The 27375-nt window shown below is 38.1% G+C and overlaps 2 protein-coding genes across 12 annotated transcripts in view; both read right to left on the minus strand.

Moving 5' to 3' along the window:
- CUBN (cubilin) overlaps nucleotides 1–1594 on the minus strand; it is a 143529-nt gene extending 141935 nt beyond the window's left edge. For both annotated transcript variants that reach the window (XM_051802211.1, XM_051802210.1), the window contains exons 1-3: nucleotides 1379–1594; nucleotides 1088–1217; nucleotides 670–762 (exon numbers count right to left, since the gene is read on the minus strand). In XM_051802211.1, coding sequence (XP_051658171.1) covers nucleotides 670–762; nucleotides 1088–1217; nucleotides 1379–1497 — 342 coding nt within the window. In that variant the 5' untranslated portion in view covers nucleotides 1498–1594. The remainder of the gene's footprint in view (nucleotides 1–669; nucleotides 763–1087; nucleotides 1218–1378) is intronic.
- Nucleotides 1595–9955: 8361 nt separating this feature from the next.
- TRDMT1 (tRNA aspartic acid methyltransferase 1) overlaps nucleotides 9956–27375 on the minus strand; it is a 30282-nt gene continuing 12862 nt past the window's right edge. For 8 of the 10 annotated variants that reach the window (XM_051802456.1, XM_051802458.1, XM_051802461.1 and 5 more), the window contains 7 exons: nucleotides 23856–23921; nucleotides 22270–22339; nucleotides 21291–21374; nucleotides 20428–20798; nucleotides 16358–16415; nucleotides 15202–15331; nucleotides 9956–10721 (listed from right to left, as the gene is read on the minus strand). In XM_051802456.1, coding sequence (XP_051658416.1) covers nucleotides 10621–10721; nucleotides 15202–15331; nucleotides 16358–16415; nucleotides 20428–20798; nucleotides 21291–21374; nucleotides 22270–22339; nucleotides 23856–23921 — 880 coding nt within the window. In that variant the 3' untranslated portion in view covers nucleotides 9956–10620. The remainder of the gene's footprint in view (nucleotides 10722–15201; nucleotides 15332–16357; nucleotides 16416–20427; nucleotides 20799–21290; nucleotides 21375–22269; nucleotides 22340–23855; nucleotides 23922–27375) is intronic. The other 2 variants (XR_007907003.1, XM_051802457.1) reach the window with 2 other exon arrangements.

Raw genomic sequence — 27375 nt, forward strand, 5'->3', positions numbered from 1 at the left:
ACAACAAAAGCCAGGAAGAGGATCACCATATCCCAGCGGGTTGTAGACACAAACAGCAAACTAACACTGAATCAGAGAATATCATAGATACGTATTATCACAATTTTCCTGAGGGAAGGTCTCTTAGGCTACAAAATATTTTCCTATAAGGAACTTGTGGAAACACTGTAACAAGAGAAACTTAAATCAGACAATGGTTTCAAAATCTTCTGTTGGAGAAAAAATTTTAAAGAGCAGGGAAAAGACTAAACTACTGCATAGGTCTTTTTTTTCCACTGCAAACCCCTATAGTCCATTTCACCTATGGAATGGAATGTCTGTGTAACAACTATAAAAACATATATGGTCCACTTCCAGAATTTAGTAGAATTACACTTCCATAAATATTAGAGGATATAGTCTATAGACATGTTGACAATGAACAAAAGAAGAATCACAGTAACTGGAAATTAGGAGGTGATTTACAGAAATATTTCCATCGTCTCCAGATTTTCTGAGTAAGTATCTCAAAATAAAACACAGACTCCAAGCTGATGTTATGTATGGACTCTGCTCCAGTTCCCTGAATTGAAGTCTAGAAACACTAAAATTAATCAGGTTGTTTAATGTTAGTGTGAAGAATAGAAAACTGGGAATGTTGGAGGAGGATAACATGAAGGTATGGCTCACCTTGGAGGTCAGCAGGGCAACCTGCTGGGACATGTTCTGAGAGGCACCACTGGCTTTTTTAAGTTCTTGAATCTCTGTGTGACTCTCTCTCACCTAAAATTAAACAACAGAGATAATGTGAAACAAACTTTGCTTTTTCAAAAGCTTAGGAAAGTTTTGTCCTTGCATAACTTTACTATTATAAAGTCCACTTAAATACAGAGAGCTCTGCTACATACACAATTTAATCTTTTAATTATCTTCTGTAATGACATGATTACTTTATAAGTCTGCAATAGCTTACTTTCATATTAGACTACTGATATAGATAACACAAAATACAATCATACAAAACACAACAAACACTTGCAAAGACAATTTAACTATTAATGTGCAAACCTGTAAATTAAAATATATTAAGGAAAAGTAGCTATATCACCTGACTACAAAGTTCTGCAAGGTCTTCTTCATTAATTTTTACTTTCCCCAGTGGTCCAGTTCTAAATTCAATATTTTTGCTGGAGCCAGCATGGAACACCAAATTGCCCTGCTCTGAGGACAAACGAGGCCTGTTGTATTATGGAGGGAATAAAAAAGTAAGAGATCATTTAGTTACACATATCTGCCAAAGAGCACATAAAAAGGAGCTGCAGTAAAGCCATTCTGTTCCCATTACCAGCACTTAGGGGGGACTGTATGAACAAAGGAATTTGCAAGCAATGGTACTTACTGCTCGTCATAAGCGGTTCGTTTCTGCCTCTTTTTTTCATGGTGGTTTAATTCACAGCTCAATCCAGTAAGTAATAATAACACAACTAAAAGCACAGGAGCAGGAGCAGCCCAAAGCATTACTCTCCTCCAGCTGTCCTGCGTTTGAAGTGAAACCTTTAGTGCTGGATTGTGCTGTTTTGAGCCCAGGTGCCCTTTGCTCTCCTTGTTCACAAGGTGCCCATTCTGCTGCCTTGTCTTGCAAGAGTGAACTTTATCTCAGATATCTTAATTAAAGATTGACAGCATGCAAATCCTCAAGACACTAAATGCATTTTTCTCATTTTGTCTTTTGGTTTCAGGAGCTTTGAGAGATCATTGATTGAAATCTGCTTGTATTTTACCAGTTTGTCTTTGAACTTTGTACAGCTGAGCACCCCAGTGTCTCCAAGCACCTTGTAATCTGCAGCTGATTACTGCAGAAATGGCTCACATGCTGCACCACATGGATGAAGGCAAGATTATTTGGCAGCACTAAAGGACAAAAAAGGAAAAAACCCCAACCCCACATATAAAACCCACAGTGGCTGGCAAGGAATATTTGTATTGGAAGAGAAGCTTCCAAACAGTAATTTATTGGTCAGATGACACAAACAAGTTAAGAAGTACCAAACAGCGTCCCATGGATTGCAACAGCAAAATACAATTTTAACCAAATATGGCTGCTCTGACTCAAGGGTGACTCAGTCCCCAGATGCTGAGGCCCAGGCTGTTGCTGCTGAAAGCCCTGACAGAGTCCATGTCCCACCTCCCCTTTGCTTTTGCCAGAGTCTCCATATTCCCCTTGCTCAAGACTTTGCTGTGCTTTCTTCTTCCTGTTTAGGGGAGCTCTGCATGTTTTCCTTCCTCGTGCTGGGAGCTTCCTGAACCTTCAGGCCCAGCACCATTTTTTTTGATTTTCCTTTTTGCTTAGTAGATAACTTATTCAGGTTGCTCACATTTCAAAACTCTGCTGAGAAGAAAAGAGAAGCAACAGTTTTAGCTGCTCGTGCTCAAAGATAACAGCAGGCACCATTCACTGATGCTTTAAGCCCCAGACCTTCCTGGAGGCCATGGAGCTCCTGTGCTTCCTAACCCTGCCCAGCCTTTCTTTCTGCTCCACTTTGCACTTGTCACCTACAGATGGACCTGCCCTGGAACTGAGGAATTGAATGAACTCTACAGCTTTCACGGATGAAAGCATTAAAAGGTCAAAGCAATCTGTGAAGAAATTGGATGTGGTGACAAAAAATATTAATGTCACCTGAAAAAGAGACAGATGTGGACTGTAAACATGAACTGAAGTCAGGACAGCTAATGTGGTGCTGCCATAGACAATAACTTGATCTTTGCTGTGAATAACTGTAATGCCTGAGATTTTATCAGCTGTATCACACCACCTCCACTATTTCCTGTTGTTCGCATAAAAACCAGATTTTTATTACATTTTATTATCTGTGTCTGCAGAAACTTACCTTGGAATTCAGAACAGCATCATCCTGCTGACCACTTTCCTTGTACTCAGACAGACTCTGATGCAGGTAACCCAACAGTCACCGCTGCTGCCTGGGGATCTGAAGGGCAGAGGTAAAGCTCCTCCTAAACCCATGGGAGACAGCCTGTCCCATGTACCTACTGGTGTGGCAGCAGCTCAGCTCTCTGGATGTTCACTTGTAGCAGCCTGCAGCCTCCAGCAGACTATCACCCCTTCCTGCAAGAACAGAGGAAAAGAAGTAGAATTTTTCAGGTGTTATCCTTTATCATCATAGGGGATAGTGTTTCCATAAAAATACAGAATTGTATCTTCAGTTGTTGGAGATATCACTGCTCCATTCGATCCAAATGAGCTACAGTATTTTACACCAACTGAGAATCTGTACCTCTACTTTTTTCTGTTTGCTATTACGCTTTTTGCTCTGAAACCTCTGTTCAAGAGTAGGACAGCACAGATGAATTATCAATGTTTCTGTCTAGTCGACTAGACACCTTCTGCCTCTGGGTATCCTGTACTGTCCATTAAACTAGTGCTCATTAACATTCTTCATGTCAGTTCCAAAGTCTGTCTAGTGGGGTTTTTTGCTCTTTTTGTTTTGATTTGCTTTTTGTTTTAACAGTTTACTGAGTTTGTATAACTGTCAGTTGGGTGTAAGCTTGAATAAACTATGGGTCAACTACACCCGCACTCCTTACCAGGCCGGTTGAGTGTATGCATACTCCAGGAACTTACTTCCGCAAAGTCCATTGTGTGCTGACAGTTTCCACCCTGGCTTTCAGCTGTGGACCACAAAATCCTTCCTTTTCTCTATTCATTTCTTTTGCATATTGAGCATGCATTGACTCTCTCTGCTGCCTGTCAACCTTTGATTCAGGCTTCCCTTTCCAACTAATTAGCTCCAATGTACCAATAACCAACGCGCAATAAACCATGAAGGATGAGGAGAAAGTTGCTAATGCAAGGAACCAGAAGAAATTCACCTTCTCTTCCTGCAGGCTTTATAGCTTAGAAAATGGTTGGCGTGAAGACCAGCTGACTTCAACTATGCACTGATTATAGCATGGAAAGAGAGCACTGGACATTCACCCAAACTTTGCGTGACACGCTATTTTCCATTTCATTAGACTTTCCAGATTTTAGTTAATTTACTCTTTATTCCTAGTGAATGCACCTTAGGCTGGCCAAATTGAGAAATCTAAAAACCATCTTAAGGAGAAAAATAGGTCCACACCTTCTAATTTTACTTTAATACATTGGATTGAGACATCATTTTTGGAGGAATAGAATGGAAAAGCTGCAAATGTCTGGCACAAGAATAGGGGCTTTTCGTTCTAACAAGAGCTGGCATGAACCCTTCCTCCTGGGACAGGTTGTTTAGTACCTCTCTAACATGATGGCTCAGAAAACAGCTCTATAGAATACAGACTGTGTGCAGATTTGGCAGAGAGTAATGGAGTGTTTGTCTCTAATTTTGGTTGAAGTTCATCCTGTACTAGCAGGGACTACAATTTACCACCTTCTTGTGTAGCTGTATGAAATGAAATGGTGGTATCCCTCTACTTCTCCAGCAGTATGTGCCTGCAATGCAAAGACACTGGGGTAGAAGAAAAGAGTTGACTCAGATCATGGCCAAAAATTCAATATGCACTAATTACTTCTAGGAAGTCAACTCAGATGCACAGACACAACATGAGCCTGTGACAATGCCACCTTTATAAATGGAAGAAGGGAAGCAATTGGTGCGAATCCAAAACTGGTTAATTTTTTAATGGAAAGCTAACAAATATATTTTCTTTCTTTTTTTTTTTCATAGATGCAAAAGAAGATCCCTGCTATTCAATGTTATCACTCAAATATTTGCAAATAATTATAAATCCAGCCCCACTGCTGCTTAAATCCTAAGACGAGCACATTTACTCAAGTCTTCCCTGAGCTGAGGTCCTATCTTCCAGTATTTCCATCTTCACTTCCCTGGATTGTCTTTCATCTTCCCTCTTTCTAATAATATTCTAGTGCTCAAAAGTGACACATAACGTACAAAGTAGCACTGTTACCTGCATGGTACAAATGTGCAATTGTTCCTTGTATATTCATGATGTAAGCCACGCTCTGTATTAACTCAGCACTTTGTGTGTGTCCCTACAGCTCACAAACAAGCACTAACCTGCTATTGGGCCCTGTGCAGAGGATCAACAACCATGGGGTTTACATCAAACAGGGATGACTGAAAAATAACATTCCCCTTTCTGTCCCTTACTTATAACCACCTACCATTGCCTCCTTCCTTCTCTTCACGAGTGTCTGGAGAGTTTTATGGCCACAGCACCTTCCCCAGGGCCTGCAGCAGCTGCAAGCCTCCACTTCCCACACCCCTCTTTGAGGATTTCTTTTTTCTCAGCATTCTGCCCCCTGACACCGGCTTAAGATTCTGCCCCTTCAACACAGTTAATGAAGTTCATCAGTTACCTGCTAATGAACTTAAACTAAGTGGCCAGGGAGTTGAGTTTTTCAGAGTTTAACAGCAAATGACAAAGATAAGAGTTTGATTTAGTTACCTACTTCAGCTCAAATTGATCTACTGTCCCAGTTCTCCCTGGATTCCTTTATCACGATGAAGGCAGTTTTAACACTTTTTTACTTTAAAAGTTTTTATCTTCCTTAGGAGACTTGTATTTTGGTTCTGTCTTTCTGATTTTTCTTCCTACACATTCTGTTTTATTTCTACAAACCACCAACCATTTTGATGCTTCCTATTTTCCATTTCATTCTTTTTTGAAATTAGGTTCATGAAAAGTTTCCAGTCAATTATATTGGCTTTGTTCTTTTCTATTGATTATTCCAGTCCTTTTAACACATTCCAATTGCTTTAACACTGGGGTTATTTTTAGGGACTTCCATTTGCATAGTCACCCTTCTTCACTAATAACCCTAGAGCCATGAATGGACCTGGCTGCACAACCTCCCTCACATTCATTCTATTCTGTACTGTTGGCTTTTATTGAGAAGCTTAGATCTGAGCTAAGTGTGTAAAGCCATTTGCTGTGTTGATGCTTTGATTACAAGTACTGGCATTCTGTCACCACAAAAATGCAAGAAAGAAAGAATGGTCATACTTAGAAAAACATCCATCTAGGTCAGTGCCCTGTTTCCAACAGTGGCTGAGAGCAGATAGGAAATGACAGGTACACAATGGGGAAAGCACAAACACTACCTCTCCTAGGTACTCTGTTGGCCTCCAGTTATTTTCAGCTCATGCACTTTTTCAGTCAGAAGTCTCCTTAGTCAGTGCTCTCAAAGGAGTTTTCTTCCATGAACTTGTCCAGTCTTTTCCTTCACCCCATGCTTCACCTTACAACACATGTACAAAGAATGAGCAAATATAGTCAATATACAGACAAAATGCCAATCAGAAATAGCAATTCTGAGAAGAAGCCCATTTTTAAGTGTATTATTTATAAACAGAATGGGATTAGTTTATTTTTAAAGATATATACAGGGCAAACATTTGAACTAAGCAAAGCTATTTATTACTATCCACATATAAGAAAATATATCAGTACCATGAACATGCTTTGCTTCCAAATGCCAAGTGGTAATTTAAAAATATTTGAGTCACAACAGGCCAGTGCATGAAAAAAAGCACATGACAAACCTGCTCTCAATGAAGTTGGGATTTCAGGATGCATTCCTGCATTTAAAATCAGAGAGGTTCACCACTGGAGGAAATTTTAGGGACTCCTTTTGCTGCAAAGTTTTCTGAATCTTAGTGAAGGGTATCCTACCAGAGTGGTCTTCTGACATTCGATCCAACAACCCTCTCACTAAAAGTGGTCTGTTCCACTTGATTTAAACCCTTCCAACTCTTCTTCTTGCTTCACCAGACCTCTTACCAAAACATCCTTTGTCCAGCTTCCTCCCAATGTCAAAAGGACCAGGTCAAGGAAAGTCAAAGAGAAGAACCCAGTTTTCTTGCTTTCACAGATGGCTGCCTAGTCCCCTAAGGCCATGTATTTCTTTTCTTCAATAGCTGTACAAATTCCCCTAAACTTGTAATCAATTAAAAGTAAAAATAACACAGATCTCTTCATGCTCTTCACAATAACATCTAAAGTGACATACTATCACTACTCAGTATTCCATGAACTCCCCCTAATAAGATTGCAACACTAGAACACTCATTTGCACAGGCAAAAGGAAAACAGTTAATGGAATTATTTTGGGCTTCATGTCTAGTTTTTTATGCTTTCACATTATTTCTCCCTGGATATTTCTTTGACCAGTTCTACTTTATACAGTAATTATATATGACTGCTCAGAAATGCCTAGTGCTCTTAACCAATTATTACTTTGTATCCTCCAAACCCTTACTAATATGGCATATTGTTTAAACACCACAGAAAATCATACAACACTTAAGAGGCTGCAAACACATACAAGACAAAATACATTAAACTGCTAAGGAAAAGAAATATAGTTCAGTATTTATACAAGAAGCCAAGTGTTAAACTTTAGTATGAAGAGCAAGAACTTAGAGCAGCGATATTGAAGGGTGAGCTGAGAATTGAATCCTTGAGATATAACAAGTATTTTCTGAATTTTCTATTTATTTTAGATATGCATGACAACTGCTACACAGAATTGCAGAGTTATCGAAGCACTGGGCCTGTTCAGATTTCTATTGAAATGTCTCTGTCAAAACGAAAATGGGCTTACCCCTAAGTTTATGACATACCATGGTGTTATCACTGATCAATGTTTTCTCAGCCTGTGACACAGATTCCTGAAAATCCTTATACTTCTTCTATGAGGGCTAGTAAAATGTGAGATAAAAAAGTCTCTGGGTAGGAGCCTTACATTCACTGCATTGAAGGATACACCTCCATTAGAAAACTTTGAGTTCAAGTATCAAAAATATTCAACCTCCCTGTGCTAAACAAATGGTATTTTAGTAACTTTGCTGCTAGACAGGTTTCTTCATGAGTGTGGGGAAATCCTGGATTAACTCAGATAGAAACCAGCTGATGTAGGGAAGACATTTTCTAAGGCAATTGGTAAGCTTCAAAAACGACTGCATCAACGTAACACCACATAACCATATGACATCCTTTTTTTCAGTGGAACTTCTCAAGTGTGAGGGAACACAACCACGTCATCTCACCCAGATAATGACACGTGTTTCAGATGTGCACAATGAGTGAGCTACAAACCCAAAAATCAGATTCTGGAAATCTCCTTCCCTTTCCAAAGCTGTTTTCCAGATTTCACTCCTTCACCTTTCCTCTGCTTTTGTAATCACTGCTGTGAAAATGCTTAAGCTGAAGTTGCAAAGTTCAGCACTGATGTAGACTGCAAAGCGCTTAGGATTAGGAGATTGCTTGGAAAAGAAAGCAACACGATCATCAAGTGAGGTCAAGCAGGTACAACCCAACAGAGCCCAGTAAACCAGTTCATTAATGACAAACCAAGGGGATAAGAAGCAGTGGCTCAGTTTAGCTGCGCTGGTATTACAGGGTTAGCAGGGGTAAAATACACATATATTTACAACTCTGAAATCTGTTCTTTCAAAGTATTTCCTTCAGAAACAGCTTGGATTAGCAAACAGATTTCAGTCTTCACAATCACACTGAACTAAAATTCACTGTCAACTTAGGCTGTACTACTGTATCAGTTTTAGATGCAGCTAGGTAAGTTTCAACTTATATTTCAACTTTAATATTGCCTGCTTACAAGTGGTATATAAATCATTAAAATATGTTTTACACTTTAAAGATTTGAAAATTAATTGTTAATAGTAATATTTTACCAATTATTATTATAGTGAGGCAAAATTAACAGCTTATTTACATGGTTTATATGAAAGAAATTCCAATTTATACAAAAAATTGAAATCCTTTGTTTTCATACCAATGTTTGGATCATGCTAGAAAACAATAGATCTTTGCATTACCACATTTCTCCCAAGAACAAGATCATATGGCCACTAGTTATGGATCTGGCTGATAAATCTACTCAATAACCACTGTGTGAACAGATCCCTGTGGTTCTCTGTCAGAACCACACCTGCTCTTAGCAGTTTAGGAGCCAGCATAGACTAACACCAGTCTAGTACTTTTTTGTCATTACAGTACTACATGTGACCAGGAAAAGACAGAGGCCAACCTCGTCCTTCTCTAAAGCCTAGTCCAGAGTTCCATTTCTCTTTTGCAGCTGGAACAGCCCAAGACTGAAGAGGAAATACACAGGAGTCAACATAAGATAAAGTATGGCAAAAAATACCAACACAAACTCCTTTTGGTTTTCAGGACTATAGCAGATGAGAGTAGCTGCAGCATCTCTACAGCAGCTCTATTCTGTATGGTCTTCAGTTTCTCCTGCATTACCAAGCCCAGATGCAACGTACCATGACTCTTTCTATGTCATCCTATGGGCCAGAGGGGAGAGAGAGGAAGAAAAATCATTCTTTTTCAGGACTGGGAACTTTTACTGCTTTGGTGCACAGTAATGACAGACAATTTACAAAATTCTTCTGGTTTGTGGCACATCAGCTCCCTAAAGGATGCTTACTAGGTATCATCTCATCTTTTTCTCCCTCAAGCTTTCTTTTCTCTACATTCCAATATCATATTATCTGTAAGGAAAAATAACAACCAGAAAAGACATGCCTCTTTAGAGGGCTTTCAGTTTTCCCATAATTTTCTCTATTACTTCAGAGACATTAAACTCACAAGACTTGATTAAAAAACTATTCAGTCCAGCTCTGTGAGGTGGTGTAAATTGGTGGCACTCTGGATAGCCACATGCAGCAGCGTCATCCCAACAGATATGCCTAAACCCACCCAATACTACTGTCAAGTTGCATAAAGAAATTTTCAGAAGCAGGCCATATAGTTTTTCTCCAGTGCTTATGCCATAGGAAGCTAAACATGGAGCTTTTAAAATTTTTTGTCTTTTTTAAGTAAGGAGCAATGATTTATATGTATATGTGTATATGTCTTTTATTTGGTAAGGAGTAATGATCTCATCCTGAATAATGTGAGCACAGAAACAGGCAAGTTATTGTCAGGGTTGTGATAATCTTGAAATATTTTTATTCAGCTGCACCTAAACAAAGCATTCCAGACAGACAGAGTTGGGTTCCAGAATCCTAGAAGTATTTAGAGAGGATGAGACAGCCATAAAGAATAACACTGTGTCTTCTTAAAAATGGTATACAAAATACTGAATTTAACAGTTTCATGAGCTACGAAAAGCATGTCAAAAGTTCAGAACATATATACAGTACATCTTTTCAGAATGGAAAACTCATATTTACAGATGAAGACATTTTACACGTAGAACTTGGTCTCTGCACTTAATTAAAACTGTTTTGACACTTAGAGCCTTTTCACGCCACAATGAGAAAATGGTTTTAAGATAAAATAAAGTAGTGTTATCCAATTTGATTGAAGTATTTGTAAATGCTGCCCCTTTTCATTTTGCAAAGTAAAAAGGACATTTAAATAAAGCAATCAAGTCCTGGAAATGTCCATCTAAATAAAACACCTCTACAGTTCAAATCCATCATGAAAGCAAGTCATTAAAAATATATCAGAACTGTTCAGCAAAATAGCAAAATGTGTGGACAGATACTTTGGCAAGCTCTGATTTTTGTTCAGCTTCTATCATCTGTCTTTTGAAAGATGGAAGTATTTTCTGTCACCAGTCCATATGCATCGGATTCAGGTTCTAAATTATCCAAGTAGAATGGAGATCAATTTTGCCACCACATGTACATTGAGGCTGTTTCCCAGAAGACGATAGCATTGCTTTATTGTTACTTTTTCAGGAAAGCCTAAAACAAAAACATACAGTGCAACATCATTAGTCTGGGTTTGTTCCTAGTTTTCAGTCTACTCCTTTTTTCAGTGAACAATTCTTAATGCAGTTATCATAGGCTGCAGCATGGTTCACCATCCCCTCCCAAAAAATTCATAAAGTTACAAAAACAATTCCTAACCAATTAATTGGATTTGGATCTGTTCTTCTGTTAGCAAAACTGCCATCTCTAAGCTTTCACAAAAGGCATCAAAACATTTCTCTATCGTGTAATTAATGCCGATATCCCTTCCCTTCACAGAGCTCAAAACATCCAGCAGTATCAGGGAGGGGCAGCAGCCACCTAAACCACTGCACAACTGCTGCTCTGGAGAACATTCACAGAAGAACACGGCAACATCAGAAAGAAAATGTCATGATTCTGCTAATAGACTAAATTGCCCTTCCCAATAAGCTTTATATTGTACTTCCCATCTGAGCCCCTCTAACCAGTTCAGGTAAATCACACGAGTCTCACAGTGCAATATACCACCAGTAGATTAAATGATGAGCAAGGCTTATTCAGTGAGTGATCAAGCAGCTGAACAATTTTCCATGTAATTCAATGTTGACCCTGTTAAACACACTCAGAAATACAGACAGCGTCAGAAACATCTTTCCATGGTAAGTGCATGGACCAGCAAAAATAAGGGAGGGCCAGAAAAAAAACGGTCCAGGAAGGGCTGTGTTGTGTACTGAGTGCACAGCCAAAGGTGACCAAGCTCCTGAGAATGAAGTTTTCAACAGCCAGCTGGTCTGCTCTAACTGTTTTTGCTTATACTCTACCTTACTCCATCTGTGAGGTAAAGTGCATTTGCTTCAACCTGAGTGAAAGACTAATAGCAGTGGTGACTTAACTGTGAGGGACATTTACTAAGCTGCTGAAATGTGACCACATTCAATTATTTGATCATTCCTTAAAAAGAAACATCTAACTTTAACTCTGAGGTCATCACCATCATAATTAGCTTGGATGCATTTGTTTGTGCAAAAAGTGATATGATAATGAAAAAAAGTGATATGTTCTGAAATTTTCACAGCATTTCAGAAAAAATTCTTTTCTTGAGAGAGCTCAGGAGAGAATGTGGTTGGACAGTTGTTGAGCCAAGGGAGGCTCTGAGGAGCAGGAGGTGTCTGGGAGGAGTTGTTCCATCCTTCTCTGCCAATTATTAATGCCTCGAATGTGGACTGCTTTGGTAAACACATTTTCTGCCAGCTCCATCCACTCTGCCTAGCTTCCTGGCACTTACATTTGGGCAACCATTCTCTCTTTGGAACAATCACTTTCACTCCCACACACACTTCCTTAGATGGAGTTTTCACATTCCATCAATGAATAAGGTACAGAATCAGCGCATTTTAAAAGAGTATATGAAAATAAACATGTATTTATGCACACACACATGCATGTGCACTTACAGCCCAAGAAGCTTATCTGAACCCTGAGAATTTCATAGTTTCTCCTTCTGCCTCTTGGCAACTGAAGGCCAAGAATTAATTTTCAGATCTCACAGTTTCCTTTATCCCAAGCCTCCTCCCTCTGACTGTTAACATTATCTTGCACTGTCTATCTTCTTGGCTCAAGAGTAGCCTTCAACAGAAGGTCAGATTCAACAACTCATAGTATGCTGGCACTTGCTGCACAGCCCTCACTGTACCGTTTAGGTCACACGCTACTGGACGATATTGTGGTCTTGACTACTGCACTGTGCTGGCTTTTGTTCCTAAAAGCTTACATACACTGCTAATAAGAAACACATCCTGACATCACCCTCATGAAAGCAGGTCACAGGTGCAAGAATGCTCTGATCACTTTTAATGATATTGCTGTGGGACCCACAGGAGGGACTAAGACTAATGACTGCAGTATTTCATTGAACTGTAGTGCAATTACTATTTATGTATTTAGATGTTAAAAGCATTAATAAATCTGATAATGTTAAGAATGACCTTAACTCTGGACCTCACATATTGGAAAAGGCCATCAACTTGTTAAAATACAGAACCATTTAGACACAATCATACAGAACAATTTAGGCACAATCATATTTCTTCTGATGATACTACAGCTGCAGCTAGTAACAGCATCTGTTACAAAGCTCCTGACAGTCTGTTCACTGGAGTTTTCAGCTTATAGCTTTCTCATTCTTTAGCTTCTTGGACCAACAACATATTTGTAGTGGGTACATCTCTAGGCTTTCTGCTGTTGAAAATTTTAGCCCAAATGTTGCTGTCATTAGAGAACACAGGAGCAGAGAAATTATAGCACATTTTTCCTCTGAAAATACCATATTTCACTATAATGAGTTGAAGTTTAATATGGGAGAAATGCTGTGAGGGAAACACCCTTTACTGCAGTCACAAATATATCCTCTTTCAAAAAAATCCACAGCTTGCAAATTCTCAAAAGAAACTGAGATTACAGTACCTAAATTTACTAAAGATTTCAGTAAGCCTACAGTTGAGTAACACTTTTTTAAGCAAAAAGTGGGAAATGCTTTAAACACAAAGAAATGCCAGACTTGTGACTCAGAGCAGGCTTGTTCTGCCTGTGAATCAGGATTATATGTGAGAGGAAGACCCTGGATGAGAGAAGCCTGCTTTATGTGTTGTGAAAGTTGGAAAAATAGTATAGAGAGGGCAGAGAACTGCAAGAACTGTAAAGCAGTTATAATAATAACTACCATAATTATGGCAGAAGGGTACTGCCCTCTGGCAGGTGGAATCTGCCCCTGTCCTTCCTTCCGCAGTTCCTGGCTGACAAAAGACAAGTCTGCTAAATGAGCACATTGAAGATGGTGATGATCTGGATGGTCCTCAAATTCAGAAGCCTGACTTCTCTTGAGAGTTCAGTTCTGGTTTGAAAAAGTATTGAACATGACAGCTATCCCTGAAGATGAGCTCTGAAGAGAAAGCATGGTATCACTCCAGGCACTATGAAACAGTAAAAAGCAGGTTTCGCAAACTGCTCACCCTAAATTAACAGTTTTCCAAACATAAATTTCTCTATTGTCTTAGTTCTCCCTCTGTAAAATAAAAGCAACGTTAACTCTACTGCACCTCCCAGTGATATTGCAGAGACTAATTTAACAGTTGGAAAACACCAGCTGTATTTAAAGAAAAAAAAAAAGGAAAATGAGCAATTCAGTGCTCAAAAGAGATTTTGAACAGCATGATAAGCCTATACAAGCCCAATCCAGCTCTGTTTAGTTCAAGTATCTTGACATCAGCCTACATCAACACGGAACAGAGCTGTGCCATGAAAAAGGTTGTCTCCAAAAAGAACACATCTATTAAAGAAGAGAGGCTATGAAAAAATACTGTATGTTGGCATGTAACTCAACAGAGCACACTCCTGCAAGTAAGCTCAGTGCTGGCAACTCTAGCATTTCACTGTGCAGCCTTGGTAATGTTCTTCAAATGTAGCCATTTTGAATATAACAAGTACCAAAAAGACAAACTAAAACTGCAAAAGAAGGAAATATAGAGAAACAAGTTCCACTCCTCAGAACTCTAAGTCACTGAGGAAGTCAAAGAAAAATATAACAAATTACTCAAGGTCAGTGCTGTCTCAATCCCTGAGTAACCTGGTCTAGCAGAAGGTGTCCCTGTGCAAAGCAGTAGGGTTGGAAACAAATGATCTTTAAGGTCCCTTCCAACCCAAATCGTTCTATGATTCTACAATTCTATCGATGCTTTTGTTGCTGAGTGACAATAAAGTGATCTGCTGTGATATCAGCAGGCCAGTTTCTTAGCAGACAGTAACAGCTACAGTTTCCTGCTTGCCTTGCTTTACAAGCAGAATTCTGATGAATTTATTTCAGGTTTAATTGTTGTTGATGTGTATCCAGCGTACTGGTACTGCTGAATCTTGTTCCTTGACTCCCTCTTCTTCACAAAAACAGTTAGAAAAATAAGTAACTGATCAAGGGCTAGGGCTGCCTTTTGTAGAAAATAGAGGTGACTTAATAGATTGGTTACTCCTGAACAAAGAACTATCTGTATCTTCTGAAATTCCCTGTCAGCAGCTGTAAATGTGTGGAAGGGAGAAAGCAAGCAGCTCCAACTCTGAGAACCACAAACAGACCTCCTAAACTGGCAGGATATGTTGACTTACCACAGTTGTGAGTAACACTGGCTGCTGAGCAAATAGTTTCAACTTTAAACAAAGGTATTCCTTCACTGTGATTCAGAAACAGACCACTTCTCATGCCAAAATTTTTCTCTTAGCTTGCGAAGATAAACCTAACCACAGAAGCTGGCTCTTTCAAAACATTTAAAACTAGTGGAAACTCAGAGAAATTCAAAGTTAGCCAAATTACAATAAATCAGTCATAAGAACTGAGCAGTCAAGAAAAAAATTATAAAATAAAAGGAATGCAGTAGTCCCTAGTAAAAAAAAAATACACTGGCATTTCTGAAGAATGATGTAGGAATGGATATTTAGCAGCACATACCAAATTCCAAAGGGAATCCATGAAGATTTGCTATTTCTCTTGGAGTAAAGTACCTCAGTTTTAGTGTTGACAATTTCATAAGCTTCTCTTCTTCTGGTAACTCCTCAATGTGTTTAAACACTGATTCAAGCTATGAAGAATACCCAAAACAAAAGATATTACCAATGCAGGCCAAATATGTAAAATTTACAGTCACATCTTAACAGAGTATTTCTTTAATTATCACAGTGCCAAAGACAATAGCATGTTTTGCTTGAAATGTAATTGGCATTGTATTTTTTCAGCAAACACACCGACTTGAAAGAAAGAAATCAATGCTGCCACGAGGGCGCTCATCATTTCTTCCTCCAGTTCCAAGCTATACCGATAGTTAATGAGGCAATCAAAGAACTATAAACATTTGTTAACGACAGGACAGTGACTCAATAGAACTCAACAGCAGACCATTCACACAAATTAAGCTGTATGGATGCAGCTGTTTTAATACACTTGCTTTGAGATTATCCTGAATTCCAGAGCTGCATTCTTTTTATGCTTAGAAATGCCCTATAATATTACTGAACAGCACCAAAATGCAGGAGAAAGTGCTTGTGTACAAAACAGGCTTTGTGAAAGGTATCTTTGAATGCTGATTCACCAGTACAATTATTATTACCTTCTCCAGTGCCTAAATACCACTCTGTGGTGAACTTAGTATCAACAGTAGAAGTTTTCAAAATATTCTTCCCAGACAAATAATAATTTTGAAATGCAAACATGTTAAACATTTGACAATATTTACTGGATCATCTGTGTACAATGAATGGCCCTCGATTCACAACACTGTACTGTAGTTTATGCATAGAACTAGTAATTCTAAACATTTTCACATACTCCTGTGAAACCTCTCTGTGATACTACAAATAATAAAATAGTAGCAACTCACATTCTCCCCACAGAGAGGTACAGATATAATTTATAATTGTGGTCTAAACAAACTGCTGTTTAGGAACACAAAGTAAACCAATTGGAAACTCAGTTGCCGTAAAATGTACTTTTAAAAGCTTTTTTTCTTACAATACGCAGAATATCAAAGGAGAAGACAGGGAAAAAAAGTTTTCAAACAAGTCTCAAGTTTTAAAACAAGTCACTCTAGTATGTTAGTCTACACACTCACCTGTACATCTACTGCTGTCTGCAGAACTGAGCCTGTCCCCTCTACATAGTGTCCATACCTTAACAACAACAATAACAATTTTAAATTAATATTTTCACTGGATCTCATAGCACTGACAACTGCAAAGATGCAGGGAGGTTACTTAGGTTCCTTTGCCTTGATTAACAAATAGCCTCCTGGACAGACAAGCAAAAGGCCTCCCTATAAACAACTCTAACCCCTGGAGTGCAATACCCTCTGAATGTGCTCTCTGGGGATGAGTCTGCACTCAAAGCACAAACAAGGGTTTACCCACACTAATGCCTTACTACAGGTAACTAAGCAAGACTCAGGAAGTCAAGCATAACATCACCAAAAAGACCCATCTACCGTGCCCAAACCAATTTTACAGTAAGGCAAAAGGTGTTAAAGGTCAATGGTCCCAGTGGTTCAAATTAGCTCTCCTTATTCAAAGGAGGACCATTAGTGTGTGCCTCCAGCTTTCATATCAAACTATTAGGAATGAAGTGGTTCAGTCAGGTTTAACTTTCATGACTTGTGGATTTTCCACTGAGGGAAGGGGGATGGCCAGGCATCTATGCAGAGCATTAGCAGAAAGAAAGAAAAAGAATAAATCCAACTACAGAGTAAGCAAACTTATGATAGCTGTTTTGTATGCTTTCTGGTTGATTGCATAACAACATGTTTACTTTGTAGTCTCTTCAAGGCTATCATTTAAATGTAATTGTGGGCTTTAAGAAACATAGTCTGCTGGTCTAACTATGACAGTGTTTGAACATCCTGAACAGAAAAAGGCTGAGCCAAGACAACAGATGGCTTTGTACTGTGAAAGAACTTCAGAAGATGCCCTGCATTAGAGGGATTTTGATAACCTGTCATAACTAACATTAATTATTACATTAACAGATAGTATTCTCTAGTTTTATCTCTACATCTGTAAAGACAATTATAAAGGTCTTTTGCTCCCCTGGGGACCCATTCTTACAGAATGGCACCGGAACAAGTTATGTTTGAAGCGTTTCTAATTCCACAATGATTAAAGGAATACTCTCCCTTCAGCACAGACACAATGACCCAGCAAGGCTCAATCTTGAGTATTTTGTTTTCAGTTGAAAAAGCTTACTATTAGTTCTACCAATAACAGTAAGAGCAGAACTCATTAAAAATAAAGCACTTACAAATATTTCTCAGGATCAGAACAGAAAACCTAAACACTGAAGCAGATTAAAAACATGTGGAATCCAACTGCATTGTAAATACATCATCTTTAATTGGTTAGTTGCATTCTGAAAATTCCCTAATACCAAGTTTAACAATGTAACAGACACAGCACTAAGGAATTCTCATCTTCCCCTTATATAGTATCTGATCATATTTCAGTTTAATATATCTTAGCCAAAATAAATAAATGAGGTAAATTTCAAAATGGTATTTAAGAGTTTTATTAAGGGGAAGAATCTTTTAATAGGATCCATGTTACAATAAATATTCCAGTCTAAATAATTAGTAGTAGAGTACAGAACTCATATCCCAAAAAATCCAGTTGGTGTCAATGTGGTTTGGGGGCTCTGCATGTGGGTGTTGGTTTTTTAACACAGATGTGAGCAGATGGCCAATGCAATGTTAGCTGGATTGTTATTAATTATTATTCCAGCTGCTGACTCCAAAAAAATTAATATTCCTACCTTAGACCCAGAACATAATTAATTTTTATCACTGTAAAAAATGATGCATTGATTTTCTGACATTTCCTTACCAGTTACAATGAAAGAAGTTGGCTTAAGAAATTACAGTCTTCAATTTTCATCTGTTCCAAGATTCCCCCCCCTTTATTTTTGTAAGCTTTAAAAAAAAATCTTTTCATTTCATACATGTATTATTTTTGGGTATATTGTATCCTACATTATGACTGACAAAAAGTAATTTCCACAAAGTGAGAGAGCATTTCTGTAATTGGTATTTACACTATTTTGGAAGGTATCGCTTCTCTTGTCAACAGCATATCAAGAATTTGAAATATGTCCAGAGTGATTATATCTAAAGAAGCAGTTTTCATTTCCTCTGTCCTTTAAAATGGATAATTTCCTCCCATAACTTCAGTCACCACAAACATACTCCTCAGAGAAACCATAGTGTTTGTAGCCTCAAGGAGCTCTGCAATCACTTCCCAAGTGCCTAGAAGTCTAATGTTAGAAGGGAACATAGAATTACCTGCTTGATCTCTCATGCATCCCAAACCATTACATTCTGCCCTATACAGCATCAAAGCCTTTCAGAAGACAAAACTGGTATGACAAAGGCAGAAAGGCAAAAAACACTGACAAAACTGCAGAATTTGAGGTCCCTGGAGAAGGCATACCCAGATTATTCCCAACACACAAAGCTTGCTGGAAGTATCTGAAAACCAAACAGAAATGAGGGAAACTCTTCTCCCACACTCAAAGCTGATGGTCAGCGTGACTTAGAAGAAAGACATCAGACAGGCATAACAGCAGAGGCAATCTCTGTACTACCTGGAGTGCTGCTCCACTCAATTCAGGGGCCTGTTTCCTAAATCCCCTGCTTCAGAGAAACATAAAAACAGAACTCCTGGAACAGATACAGCAGGCACCTATTCTTGGCCTCAAAAAGTGAAGACTGAGATCTAATTATAATCATTCTCTTAATGCAGAGCTGTAAATGAGATAATCAAATTGAGAACCAGGTGGGCAATCTTTCTTCCCAAAGGCTCTTAAAAAAGGGAACAAAGACAGAAAACCAGATTCCTACATTTTGAGCCAAGAACTACCACCACAACTATCTGGCCTGTCTCCTTCCACAGCAGCAGAAAGGCAACAGCCACGTTCTCTATCAGATTTCCCACCACTATGCACACAAACTTCATATTAACTACTCAGGAGCCTCCTTCAGTGGGATTTTGATAACCTTGACCACAAACTACCACAACATATTCTAGTGAAACCACAAGTGACCAATTTAGTTTTGATGACATTTAAGGCATACATGGGAGACATGAGAGACCATTCTGGCCCAAGGTTTTTTTGAGTATTCTAGTAAAGAAACAAATCTCACAAGACACTGACTCCTCCACAACTCAAAAGAGTAAAGGCAGAAAAGAAGGCACATATATGTCAATGAAAGCTAGGAGAAGGGCTTTCCTGTTGCACAGATTTTGCACTTTTGAAATTATTTTTCTTTTTTTTTTGTCAAAAAGTTAAAAATCACAAAATCTGCAGGAAGACTGTCAATCTGGTAGTCTAATTTCAACTAGTAAAAAAAAAGTTACAATTGGTGTTAACTCATCATCTAAGCCATTTTATTGATACATTCTGAGAATTCAAAAAACCCAATCTAATTAGAAAAAATTGTCAATATTAGCAATATTGACAATCAATCTTTTTCCCACAAATTTCCTAGTTCCAACTGGCATTTTTCAATACAAATGCATTCAGCGGAAAAGCTCCTGACCAGTTGTACATGGACATTCAGAACTCTCACCAACTTCAAGCAGTCAAACTCAAAATTGCAAGGTACAAACTAGAAAACTACTAGACAGAAAAGCACTAATGTTCTGCTCCATCAAATATGATTTATAATGCAACAATCTAACTGGTTTCATGACATATGGCCAATCCACAGTAATTCTGATCTACACAGCTGAAAAATCCAAGAAATCAATAAAATGTACAGCAGAGACAGATTTAATGAGTAATGGATCTGTCATGCCTGACACTTTGTAACTTCACTGAGCAATATAAAGAAATTCATTAATGAATCAGCACTATACCAGTCTACTGGAACCATATTTCCGCAGGGGTAATTAAGCTGCTGTGAAGGTCAACAACAAATGGCAACTGTCTTTTGTGAAAGTCTTTTTGGAGTGGGCACATGACGTTCTGCCAGAGAGATTCTCATGCTGGCATTCCACTGGACCAGGAAGCACACTATATAAGGGGATTTCTTTCAGAGGCCTAGGGTTTTTTTTATGAAACATATCTCTGTGGACACAAGCAAAAATACACTTAAAATTTCAGGACGTGATTCAGCAAAACATTTTCTTTGCAACTTACCCTTTTGTAAAGCACGTGGATCTCCGGCAGGTGGGTTTAACAATGTCTAGCAAGAAAGCATAGCGCAATAAGGACTTTGGTGGTAAGAAATACTGACTCATTTCTTCATTTTCCTCTTCCAAGAAATCTTTTAACATCTGAATAGAGCAGTCATTATCCTGATCATGTTTCCTTTCCATTTCTTCTACTGTTTCAAGCTTAAAAAGGAAAGTCCTTTTTGGTAAACTCTTCTTGCTGCTGCAGTCTGGACCAACGTTTGGATCCAGATTCTTCTCTTCAGAACACAAGGAAGAACTGGTTTCACCCACTTCGTCAGCAACTTTGTCCTTGCATAAGTCTTCTGGATACTGATCTGGGAATCTTGTCAATATCTAAGAAGAAATTGTGACCAAAAAAAATAGCTGTATTTAATAAACAACTTGGCAGCCGATCCTGCGGTGAGTAAGAATTCTTTCAGAGATACTCAGAATAAAGCAAGTAACCTTCTGATGTTATTTTCAGGAAGATTTCAAAAAACAGTTGCATCAAGATTTGCTGACCTATCAGCAATGATATCAAGAACAACTGCAAATAATTGCCTTGGCAAAAAGACCTTTCCCAGGGTGTGAAATATGGAGTAGAATGACCTGTTTTCTACCCCACTATCAGCCACAGTCCCCCAGCTGTTTAAAGCCATCTCAATCACAGGCATGCACATCAGTCTTTAAAAAACTCTGTATGCAGGCTGAAAAAAAGAGACAGAATGAAACTTTTTGGTATTACCGATCCCTCCTCTTCATTCATCAGCACACACCATTAAACTGAAAATTTAACCCTCAATCTTCATTAAATGAAGCAAATTAAACTAACACTAACAGACTCACCTGACTAGGAGCTTGAAAGGAAAATGGTTCATGGTGAAGCTTTGCAATTAGAAAATATCGCAGCCTCGAATTGGGAATGCCAAGCTGTAAGCAAAATTCACCAGCCTTTAGTCCATGTGATAAAGAAAAAGTGGTCTATACCACCATACAAGTTATCTACCATTATATACAATAACAGAATTATGACATACTGATATATTTGTGACTTCAGACATATCAGTACTAGCTAATAATATCTAAACACTTGTAAACTTCCGTACCCAGGTATTTTCAAGGAACTAAGCAGGTAATTATTCTTTGTACCTCACAGTTTTGACTTTCTCTGTAAATGAACAGGAATGCAAACAAGATTTTATGTGATGCAAGAAGAAAAATTACATGCATCATGATTTCTTGGGACAGGTACTACCTGTTTTCTATTAAAAGCAGAAGGGTCTCTCTTTGCCTTTCTGGACAAGGAATTGTAAGACATCTAACACTGCAATAAATCCACCACAACTGCTTTTCAAGCTACGCTCCATTAGCTTCTCTCAAATATTTACGGTACTTTACTGATTCCAGTTAGTCTTGCACAACCTGAAATTTCTCTCAAACTCTTTTTTCAGTTGCCAGAGAAACATGGAAACAAAGCTCCTCCTCCCACAAGTAACGGTCACAGTTTCTGTGCTGGATATTCTTAGGCACAGCACTTCTAAAGCAATGAGGCTCCCACAGGGAAAACACTTTCCTGGTTACAGTGTAAATTCATGCCTTCTTAAAAATATCAAATAGGAGCAAAGGACTAGGATCTGAACACAAACAGTAATAGGATTATGCCAGTATGGGAATCAGAAGTCATGTTCAGATGGTTTTCTAATTCAAGAGTACCTTCAGCTTTGGGCATGCCTCTCCCTTCTATTACAAAAGATCATTTTTAAATGTTCTTGGACTCAGTGAAGTTTGAACAGGTAAATAATATAAGAGCAATTTTAGTACTCACACAGGTTGGAGACAAGAGAAATTCCTGGTATTGAAATCCACATGTTGCAAGTGTTTGCAAAAGTTCATTTCTGGCAGTGAAAAGAATCAAAAATCAATTGCTCCCTTCACACAATCCTTAGGGCCTTTATTTATCCCAAATAAAAACACACTAAATGCAACATCATATGTACCAAGGCATTCACTGAAGGAATTGAGACAGCAAACTACAGATACAATGCTATTCATTTCCAAACTTCAGAGACAACATAAAAAGTTCAGTGTTAGTGACTATTACACATTCACAGGCATCTCCTACTATGGTGCAAATGCCCCTTCAAAAATCAACCCATCTCTAGGAGAGTGTGTCAGCAAGGAAAGTAATCAGAGGGCAAGAAATTCTCTCTATTGGGAATCATAAAACAAGAGATTAAAACCACTGCTAATAGCTCACTACTTCCCTCTGCTCACATACACAGCACCAGCTAAGCCTAATGAAAAGGTTAACTCAAGGGATGATAAAAACTGGTGGTTTTCATAATAAAAGTGAGATAAGACTGTACTTTATAAACAATGGAAAAACACTGTAATGGAAATAATTTTAAAAAGACTTTTCTATTCCATGCAGACTGCACTGGGCTGGAACTACACAACAGGCTGGAGCTGTGACCTGCACCTGGCACTGTATGTAACACTGCATCCCAAGCGCCATAAGAGAAAGCAAGCATTCTAACTTGGGTGTTTTCTGAACTACAGCTTGTTCCAAGCACTGGCCAGCAAGGCATAGCCTAGGGAATCACAGGGAGTAGAGCAGAGAACTATTGTTAAGAACCATTGTTAAGAACACTTAAACAATGAGAAAGGTGAGCATGACTCCCAGCTGCCTGTCAAACTCGTTAAGGAGCATGATATCCAGGGTGCCTGCTCTTGGTGCTTTAAGGAATGCTACAGAAAGATCATACTCTCTCTATTCCAGAAAGAACTGAGAGGGAAGACTGCAACCCCCTGTCTCCTGCTTTGGCCACAAGAGAGGAGAATGTTCCTGCTGTCACTAGGTAATTAGATAATGACACCTTTCCTCTTCCACATGTCAGACCAAGACTATATACAGTCTTCATACTGTATCTGTGGACCATTTGCTGGCAGCCCTGAACCAGGGATAACCTACTATCACCAGAGGTACTCAAGAAAGCCCCTAGACTGTACTGTGATCTTAACACAAGATACCATGGGCTTCTGCCATGAATAAAACCCTAAAACCTCTGAGTGCTATTGTTATTTTTCTTTGAAAACTAGTGTGACCCTTTCTAAAGAAGACAGGACCATCAAAATCACTGAAGTCAGCTTGTTACAATGTATTTTATCTGCTTAGAGAAATAAAGTTATTTAGCAAGTTCCTTTCACAACCTAAGATTTTAATTCCTAAATTTAAACCATATTTTTAACCCATAGCTGCTTACCTGTCCCATATCACTCTATTTTGTTAAGTCAAATTCTAGGAAATAAAAATCCTACCTCCCCCTGCTAAAGAAAATATCCTTTACTACTAAAGGAAAATATCCTTTATTACTATTAAACTAAAACCTGCATAAATTAATTAGACTTTACCTTGCAGAAGAGGATTCAAATCCTTTAACATTTTCTAAAAGTAGGTATTTTGGAAGCTTCTGAAGCCTAGGAAGAAAAAAAAGCAAATCAGAAAATCAGAGTAACAAGATGTAAAGTACATCATATTCATCCACGGATTTGTTTAGCTATCAGAAAGATCAAAGTATTTCCACATCATGTTAGCTGGTGAAGTTTAGAATCCTTAAAAAATGTACCTCAAATCATTCTCAAGTGATTTAAAAACATAGACTGCTGGTAAAAACAACAAACCCTACTTATGTTTAGATAAACAGCTGCACTCCATGCATATACTTTTGAAAATGCTTACCACTGTTCATTTCCTATAGCACAATTATTGCTATTGAACAGATTGAGTTTGTAATAGGAAAGATAATTGTTGGGGGGAAAAAAAATCCCTACTTAGCAATAAAACTTCTGTTTTCAAGTGCTTATATCTGCAATCAATGCTAAATGTCACAGCACCTTTAGTGATAACACATCAGAACCAGTGTTCATCTAACTGATTTAAGAAGTACAACATGTTTAGAGTTCGCACTGCAGATAATCTTAATTTTCTATACTTAACTCTTCCATTTTGATGGGGGAAAGGGAAGAAGGCATCTGAGATTTAGCAAGATCAGTGCAAAGGTCTGGAAATAGGCACATTCCAAAAACAGCACGTTAAATCTCTGGAAAAATGAACATGCCCAAACTGTGCCAGGGACCATTCCAACAATTTAGAAGCATAGATGATTCAGATTCAAGTCTCTGGGAACATTCAGTGGCACTGATTAACTCTCTGGTAAGGTTAATGTAGATACAGAATATCTGTCACACAGTGACATCTCAGAACAGCATATAGAAACAAGATACTTATGCTCCCAGACAGCAGCTCCATGATTATTTAAGTCAATAAGTGACTTTGGACTTCCACTGCTCCAAATCACAGCAGAATTTGCATTAGCACATTCTTAACTACTACCAATTATTGACATTCATATGAAGAAATAAAAGAACCAATGTATCTCACAAGAAACTGTAAAATGTACAAGATACTACACCAAATTTAAAAATACTAAAAATAGTAGTGAAAAAAATAATACTAAACTGAATGTTATGTTTACTCATCCTCATCATCACCTACTAGGAAAATTCTTTTTACAGTAGTGAATCCAGAGTATAGCCTGAAATTCAAGAGCTCATACAGGATCAACAGATCACAAGACAAGTAATCACTATACAAAGAGTAAGTGTTAAGTACTGGGTAGGTATTAATGTTACAAATGTCTCTGTAAAAGCAGCACTTTGATGTCTTAGCACTGGATTTCTCCGGTTATGGTTTGGACACGATAAACAAGAAACACGTTATCTGGACAACTTGGGTCAGACTTTGTTTGATGGCTGGGTGCTCCAAGGATTTCCCAGGTCTTTCCAGATCTTGAAATTGTCCTTTCCATATCTCTAGTATTTGTCTTCCCAGGCCACCTTTCAGGCTGATTTCAGCCAGCGACATTTCATTACAAAAGGGTGAACAAAAGGTAAGAACATCCATGGGATGAGAAATTATTTTACAGTTTCCATAAACTGCACACATGCCATACCAATTTAGAATGTAAAGTGATAATTCCTATATTAAGAATTTCCCTTTTTTGGGCTGTAATACTCCACACTCAATGTCTGGCAAACATAGCATATTCAAAAAAAAACCCCAAATGCTATCTCACTAAAACATAAAACTGGAATTGAGAAACTGCAAAAGCCACCATTTTGAACATACTACAGACTACTTACATTAAGTGCTGCCTCCAGAAACAACCTGCCCAAGGGAGATAAGTAACAGGAGCAGCCTCTCATGGAGTGTTGAGATAACACAGTCACAGCCAAGCCCAGATCCTGTGCATCGTCATGACGAAAAACAGAAGTCCTGTAGTGTCTAAAGCTTTGGTTTTGAGAAGGAAACGCTTCTGCCCTTTACCCAGCTAAGCCCACAACAACCAGTCAGCAATATTTCCATATCAATGCACAACAGTGTTCTAAAAGCAGCGAGCTGCTTAACTGTGTCTCGGTTTAATGGAAAGGAATCCTGAGGTCAGGATTGCCTTAAGAGAAGGTACTCCTATTTCAACAAATGAGAAATTTACGCACTACCTGCTGGTTTTTATTGTTTTGAAATTTCTGGGGACCTGAGTTACATTCCTTGTTCCACAAAAGGCATCCTTTGCAACTTCTGAAAAACCCATGTTCTCTCCCTATTTTTGTGTCTCTGCCAAAAGCAGAGGGAGTAGTAATAACCGTTCTTTTTACCTATTAATTGTCTAACTTACTGGGCTACAGAATCTGTACTGTGTTCTGTGTTCTCTGCCACAGATTTCTTAGGTAATCCCTGCCAAGCCACTCAGCTGTTCTGTGTCTGTGTTCTCTATCTGCTGATGACAAGGGCAAAGACATAGTCCCACTTAAATGTTTTTGGCTGCAAAAAGTTTCTGGATGAAGGATGAAGACCCTTTTTTCCCAGTGTTAACAGCAGTTTGAAAGAAAGGTTGTTTGGTACTGGTTTCCTTCTGTGCTGAAAGCGCTCACGAAAAAAAAAAGAAAGAAAAAGAAAAAGAAAAAGAAAAAGAAAAAGAAAAAGAAAAAGAAAAAGAAAAAGAAAAAGAAAAAGAAAAAGAAAAAGAAGAAGAAGAAGAAGAAGAAGAAGAAGAAGAAGAAGAAGAAGAAGAAGAAGAAGAAGAAGAAGAAGAAGAAGAAGAAGAAGAAGAAGAAGAAGAAAAAGAAAAAGAAAAAGAAAAAGAAAAAGAAAAAGAAAAAGAAAAAGAAAAAGAAAAAGAAAAAGAAAAAGAAAAAGAAAAAGAAAAAGAAAAAGAAAAAGAAAAAGAAAAAGAAAAAGAAAAAGAAAAAGAAAAAGAAAAAGAAAAAGAAAAAGAAAAAGAAAAAGAAAAAGAAAAAGAAAAAGAAAAAGAAAAAGAAAAAGAAAAAGAAAAAGAAAAAGAAAAAGAAAAAGAAAAAGAAAAAGAAAAAGAAAAAGAAAAAGAAAAAGAAAAAGAAAAAGAAAAAGAAAAAGAAAAAGAAAAAGAAAAAGAAAAAGAAAAAGAAAAAGAAAAAGAAAAAGAAAAAGAAAAAGAAAAAGAAAGAGAGCAAACATCCCTTTGTCCTCCTCCAATCCTTAGAACAAGATTAACCAATAGAGGAATATAGAGAGAACAGCTGTCCCAGCAGAAGCAGGACTGCCAGGAATGGTTAGTGTCTGGTGGACTGTAAATGATGCAAATCCTCAGGCTCCTGACAATTGGTGCCCACTAGACATCTCAATCCAGAAGCACAGATTTCTGCTGGATAATCTCCCTAAACAACTGCCTGCTCTCTTTCCCCAGGAAGAGTTCTTACTGTGTTATGCATCTCTTCCCAAAAAAGACTACATGCATTACGTGCAGCTGATTTTTAACAGTCTCAATAAGAAGATCAGCAAAAAACACTTTGCTTGCATTTACTGTTTCAGAATTTAAGGCATATGTTATACAAA

Source organism: Manacus candei, unplaced genomic scaffold (genome assembly GCF_025592945.1).
Source record: "Manacus candei isolate 608988 ecotype Guabito, Panama unplaced genomic scaffold, ASM2559294v1 h1tg000056l, whole genome shotgun sequence".
Classification (NCBI taxonomy): domain Eukaryota; kingdom Metazoa; phylum Chordata; class Aves; order Passeriformes; family Pipridae; genus Manacus; species Manacus candei.